Raw genomic sequence first — 7,081 nt, forward strand, 5'->3', positions numbered from 1 at the left:
GACCCTCGTCTGGCCATTCCTCTGGTCATGGCTGGCTGTTGGTTTGTGTGTTGGCGATCTGCTGCCTGTTTGTTGTTTTTAATTGAAAAGTCTCTTGTGTGTGTGTGTTTGTGTTTAATGTAATTTATTGGCACTTTTATTCTCTTTTTTTTTATGATGTGGACGGGAACAAAAGTTTGTCAAGGTAAGTAATGGGTGTGGTGGAGGAAGGGCGGCACGGCACGGCACGGCACACGACAGACACCACAAAAAGAAAACAGGGCAACACAGAAAAAAAACGTCAATGGCGACACGGCACAGATCGATAGATCATGTTCACCGAAAAGGGAATCTTTCCCATAGGCGATGGCCCTTTGGATGTAGATGCCGAACGCTTTAACGGATTGCTCGTGTCGCATGACATCAACGAGATCTACGAGGTGGAACAGACGCCGTTTGCCAGGGGCAAATTCGCCGCCGTTCGCCGTGCCATTCACAAGAACACGGGCTCCCATTTCGCGGCAAAGTTCTTGAAGCGATGCCGACGCGCACAGAGCAGCGACAAGGAGATCAAACACGAGATCGTCGTCCTAATACTCTGCGAGGGCGAGGAGAACATTGTCAATCTGAATGCGGTGCACGAGACCCGTTCGGACACAGCCCTGCTGCTGGAACTGGCCACTGGTGGCGAGCTGCAGACCATACTGGACAACGAGGAGTGCCTGACAGAGGCCCAGGCCCGCCACTGCATGCGAGAGGTGCTGAAGGCTCTCAAGTTTCTCCACGACCGATCCATTGCCCACCTGGACCTCAAGCCACAGAACATTTTGCTCGCCGGCGAGCGTATAGAAGATGGCCTCAAGCTCTATGACTTTGGGATCTCGCGCGTTGTGTGCGAGGGCATCAATGTCCGCGAGATGGCCGGCACAACCGACTACGTGGCCCCCGAGGTGCTCCAGTACGGGCCACTCTCCCTGCTGACGGACATCTGGTCCGTGGGCGTTCTCACCTATGTCTTGCTCTCCGGCTTCTCGCCCTTTGGCGGGGACACCAAGCAGGAGACCTTCCTCAATATCTCGCAGTGTGCGCTCACCTTTCCGGACAACCTATTCGGTGGCGTCTCGCCAGTGGCCATCGATTTCATACGCCGCGCATTGCGAATTAAGCCAAACGATCGCATGAGTGCCGCTGGATGCCTGGAACATGTCTGGCTGAAGGATGAGAGCTCGATGGATAGACAAATGTATCTGCAGGCTCAGAGCGATGCTGAAGAGGAAGAGGAAGAGGAGGAGGAAGAAGACGACCTTGAGGATGAGGAAGTGGAGGAGCCAGTGGCCGAGGAGAAGGCAGAGGAGCAGGAACAGCAACAGCAGTCACAGGAACAACAAAAGCAACAGAAGCCAAGCAGTGGCAGCAACAAACCCACGCACAATGGCCACCATCGGGCCCACAGCAATGGGAGCAGTAGCAGCATCTCAAAAATACCCATTGCCACCGGGAAGCTCCTGGGAAGCCCCATAAGCAGCACCAGCACAAGCACCAGCACAGAGACAACGACAGCCATACACACGCTGACCAGCAATGGACACGGACAGAGCAACACGGTCTGCCTGTCCGCCAAGCCCACTCAGATCGTGACACCCACACGTCGAGCCTCCGACTCGGACAAGGAGAACACATACACGGCGACATTTGTGAAGAAGCCCCCGGTGCAGGCCACCATCCAGCTGGGCAGCAACGGCCTCGACGAGTCCGCCACAGTGGTGGCCACCCTGACACTCTTTCCCGATGCGCCCACCACACCGAAAGTGATCCGCAAGGCACCCACGGGAGAGTCCCATGGATCGGCCACCTCGGTGAAGGCTCTGGTCAAGAAGTTTCAGCTGGAGGAGACGCTAGTCTGCCCCGGACACAGCAGCACCAGCAGCCACAACGGCCACAGTCCCGTCAACGGGTGCGGCGGCAGTAGCGGGAGCAGCAACGGCAACAATATGCGACGCAGTGCAGGGGGAAACAGCAGCAACATCAGCTACTCGGCAGCAGCCGCGACAGCAGCACGAATGAACAGCATTCGCCGCGCCTCCGACCCGCTGATGGCCGTCTATAAGAAGCAGCCACAGAACAGCGGCGCCAACAGCAATAGTTCCAGCAGCAACAGCAACAATCCCAGCCCCGGCAGCAGTCCCAGCTCGGGCAGCACGGCCACCCTGCTCCTGAATAGCCATCGCCTGGCGTCCGCGTCCGCGTCCGGGCCAGCCAGCACGGTCGCCAGCACCGCTGTAGCCTCAAGCAGCAGCACCAAAGCTACTGCCACTGCCCACCATCTGCACCACCACCACATGCGCCACGACAACACGAAAAACGGCCAAAACACATTAAATCCACACTTACCTGCCAATCACCAGACAGAGCTGCCCAGCAGGAAGCTGCCTCGCCATCAACACTGACAATTCCTGCCAAAGGGAAGGAAAAGGAGGCCCCTTTCTGATGACGCTGCCGCCTGACCATGGCCGTGACGTCACGCCACTCCAAACATACAGCTGCCATTTCCAACGACGACGCAGATGCTGGCGCCTGTTGCCGCTCCACTGGGTCGCACCCGTCTCTCATGCCAATTATGTGAGGGCGGGATGGCCTGGTGTTGAGCCGCCGGACGCCAGCAAATCCTGCAAAAGAAGAAGGAGAATCAGGAGAGAGGCTGCCAATAAACACATATACTCACCTGCAAACGCCTCTCACGCCAACACAAACCAGACAAGGGTCGCCAGCAACAGCATCCAAACGCCGACAAGTACCTGCAAATAAACACAAATTAAAATCACACGCCAAAGCAAACACCTCCTCAACTGGGTGGCCGGACCACCAGCCACTCAAAACGCCGTTACAAATTGACGACGAACGTGGCCGAGGAGGCCAGGCCAATTCTACTGACAACGCATCCTGGGTGGCTGGACCAGCAGCCACTCGGATGCGGCCAACAACAATACAATCGACAACGTATCCTGGTGGCCGGACCAGCAGCCACTTGGATGCGGCCAATATCACGATTCGTTGGCATCACTTTTCGATGCCAATGCCAACACACTGGACAATGCATCTTCGGGTGGCCGGACCAGTGCCACTCGGTCTGCTGCACCAAACCAACAGACAGATGCAACGTGGGCGGACGGACTAGAGCCGCTCGCCATCAACACCATCATTGCCCACGATGCACGCCAATACTCACAACCAGCCAGCCAATAAACAACACACAGGGGGACAACAGAGCCGGCCGGTATACGGCGTAATGTTCGCATTGCGTTTGTTATGCCGGCCGGTGCTTCGTTGTAGTTGTCCTCCTGTTAGAAATAAAATAAATATAATTAATATGTTTATATGTTGTAAATGTATGTCAATTATCGTTTATTTTTCCTCGTCTACATCAATGTATTTGTTGTAGATGTCAATCCTGTTGTTTCTGTAGTTTTTGCATGTCCGTAGATAGTTTGTCCATAGTTTTAGTACTTGCCTGTGATATTAGGAATAAGTTTTTGTAAATTAATGTAGTTTTCTGTAGATAATTGTATATTTTTCGTAGTTTTCTAATTAGTTTTACCTTCTTACTCTTCTTCCCAACCTATCTGCCATTCCCATAATTCCCCTTGACACGTGGTATTACCAAAAATACCACGCAAATACCAGACTATGACCGATAACACACCAAAAAGCCATTTCAAATTTAAAATGCATTTATCAATTCCCAGTGTGTTATCGGTCGCAAATTCGGCAATTTATGCCCAGCCAATTCCGCCCCACCCCCTACCCACTTCAAATGCCACTAAATGCCAAATGCGGTTGAGCAGGAGCAAAATTAACACTGCCAACCTCCGCCACTCTGCCAAACGCCCCAATAAAGCCATTTCAACCGCCCATATGATGCTATGCGGTCGACTCTTCGGAGCGTCACGCGCCCGGATCGAAAGATCCGGAAGTTTACAGTATCCGGGCGGTTATACGGGAGCAGGCATTTATCCCCCCCCATCCTATCCCATCCCCCAACAACAGAGCAGCCACTACACACAGCACAAACATAAGACACTGGCCGCTAACCAACGACAACGACAACACACAGCCACTAAAACAAACGGCTATTCCAATTCTCCATTGCCTACTTATCGGTGCTGCTGCCCTCGGACCACTTTCATCTCACTCAATATTGGGGTGAGTGAAAGTGGAACCGGGGGTGAGAGCACCGGTAAATGACGATCGGCGATCGGGCCATTCGAGTGTGGAGGAGAGAGTATGGGAGTTGGCGGACATGTGAGAGTACCACCATGAACCTCGTCCGCCACTCTCATCTCGTCCACCCGCTCGAGAGGTCGCGATCGTCGGACGTACGTGCCATAACCGTTTCGTGTCTTTTTTCGTGTCGCTGTTTTCCGTTGTCTTGCTGTTGTGCTTTGTTTTCTTTTTTTGTTGTGTCTGTCGTGTGCCGTGCTCCCGCTGACATGACAAAAAGTCCCTTCCTCCCCACGACCACCACCACTACTACTATCGACAAGCTTTCTGCTCCCCAATAAATGTCATTTTTTAAGGGAAAACAACAAACAGACAGCAAATCGCCAATACACAAACTAACAACAACTATGACGAGAGCAATGGCCAGACGAGGGTCGAACAGACGCCACAGCGACGGCGGCAGAGCGGCCCGCAGAGGCGCCCTAGCAGCAGCAGCAGCACCCAACAACACCAACACCAACACCGCCAATAGCAGCAGCATCAGCAGAGCCCTCGGCGCAGGCGCCAACACCAACGCCCCAGCCAATGCAGAGCGCCGACGCCACAGCGACTGCGGCTGCAGCCAACAGGAGCAGCGAGCCAATGCCAATGCCAGTGAGTACCCAGCCATTGCCATGGCCGATTTATCCACGGCCACAGCCACTCCCCCCTCGAGACCCATCAAATCAGCAGCAACAGCAGCGCCAATACAAACTGCAAATCCCGTAACCCCGCCAAATCCCAAAATCCCGCCAAACGCAAAGGGAAAGGCCGATAGGACGCCGCTCTCGCTGCCGCTTTTCCCGCCTCTCACGCTCTCGGACATACAAAACCGTTCGAGAGTAACGGGAGAGGGAGAAGACGGAGGAGAGCCGGCAAACCGACGCGCAGGAGCAGAGCGCCAAAACGGCCAACGGGCAGCCACACACACACACACGACCGGATCGAACCCGTTGCGTGTCGACCTTGGTTCGAGCTCGATGCCCAGCCTGCACAAATACCACCAATCCCACCAACACCAAAACGACGCCGCGCCATCATCGACAGTGGAAGTGACGATGACGGTGAGGGTGAGAGGAAGCAGGCCAGACGACGGGGCCGCCATCACCAGAAAAGGCAAACTCTGGAGGAGCTGGAGGCTATTGTTCAGGAGCAGTTGAGGCAGCACGAGCTGCGGGAGCAACAGCAGAAGCAGCAGAAACGGACGGCACATGCAGCCAGCACCAACACAGTTGCCGATCCTGCCACTCTGCCGCAATCTGCACAGCCAACACATGCCCCTGCCCCTGCCTCTGCCACTACTATAAATGCCAATAGCCAGACCCACAGCCATCACCAACATCAAAAACAGCCAATACATAGACAATCACCAGCCATTCACATAGACAAAACTGACAATATCAATACAAATAATGACGCCAACGCAATTACAAATACAAATACACCCGCCAATACAAACACCAACACCACCACCGCCATCACCATCACAAACACCCCTGCCACTCCCACCGACGATGACATCCGGCACGGCGAATTCGGGCATCAGCCCAGCCAGGAACGTGGCTTGAGGATCCTCATCCGAGGACTCTCCCACTCCACGCCGCCGGATTGGATTCGCAGCAGTATGCTGAACGAGGGGTTCACGGTTCGGTTTGTGAGGGTGATCACCGATCTATTTGATTGCAGCCGCCAATTCAACCTTTTCGAGGCTGAGATCGCCCCCAAACCGGACCGTGGCCAATGCGGGGTGTTGAAGCTGCGACGCCTGGGTGGGAGGCCCGTCACGGTTGAGAGACTTGGAGTCTCCCGTGACCCTGCCCAGTGCCATCGATGCCAGGTGTTTGGCCACACCCGTGCATATTGCAGACGAGCTGCTGTCTGCATGAAATGCGCGGGTGAACATCTGACGACGGAGTGCAGCAAGCCAAGGGCCGCCAATCACAAATGCGCCAACTGCCAGGGCCAGCACATCAGCGCCTACAAGGGCTGCAGCGCCTACAAGGCAGAGGCTCGTGGCCCACAGGGTCGCCAGGGAGGAGGAGCGTCGCAGACAGCAGCCACAGCCAAGCCAACAGCGACACCAGCCAATACAACGTCGCCAGCAGCAGCCACATCCACAGCCACTCCTAAATCCGCAGCAGCAACGCCAACACCAACCGGATCGGCAGCATCGGCAGCAGCATCGGTATGGCGACCATCATCCCCAGCCATCGACCAGGGGGCGCCAACACCAGAGGGTCCAGCCGATGCAGCCGATCCCAAATCGTGCTCCGACGCCACGCCAACACCAGCAGCAGCGGCGGCCAGCAGCTCAGTGCGATGGCAGCTGTGCCAAACATCTAAAAGAGAGCGCCATTAAACTCAAAATGCTGGAGGAAAGGTTGGCAGCAATGGCCACGCTGATCGCAAACCTGACAGAGGCTAGAGGCGGGGGCTTGGCAGCCATGCCGCCACTACAGGCAACAGCACCTACACACCCGCCGCCATCACAACCAGCCGCCAATACAGCAGCAGCAGTAGCCATATCGGACAGTGAGCCGGATATGGACATGGACGACGACAGCCAATGGACCGACGAAGAGCCTTACGATGACCTACGTAGGTTTCTAAATGGAGAATCCAGTGGCGACTTTGAAAGCGACGGATTATACGGCGTCTACTGATTGCGCCAAATAGCAGAAGTTTAATGGCAATAAAACCTAAAAATAGACAAAATTAAACACAATTAACAGCAATCTGCAAATGACCATTAAACATACTCACCTGCTATTAAACTGACAGAGCTGCCCCTCCAGCAGCTGCCTCGCCACTCCTGCAATTCTCTCGAGGCATAATGGGCGAAATT

General features: G+C 54.9%; 1 protein-coding gene across 1 annotated transcript; it reads left to right on the plus strand.

The window, feature by feature from the left end:
• Positions 1–243: 243 nt before the first annotated feature.
• On the plus strand, positions 244–2,345 carry LOC117194552 (death-associated protein kinase related-like; the record flags this gene model as incomplete). Its single annotated transcript, XM_033399100.1, has 1 exon — positions 244–2,345. A coding segment is annotated over exon 1 (2,034 nt), but the record flags the coding sequence as incomplete, so codon positions are not given.
• Positions 2,346–7,081: the final 4,736 nt, after the last annotated feature.

This window comes from Drosophila miranda, assembly GCF_003369915.1.
Source record: "Drosophila miranda strain MSH22 chromosome Y unlocalized genomic scaffold, D.miranda_PacBio2.1 Contig_Y3_pilon, whole genome shotgun sequence".
Classification (NCBI taxonomy): Eukaryota; Metazoa; Arthropoda; class Insecta; order Diptera; family Drosophilidae; genus Drosophila; species Drosophila miranda.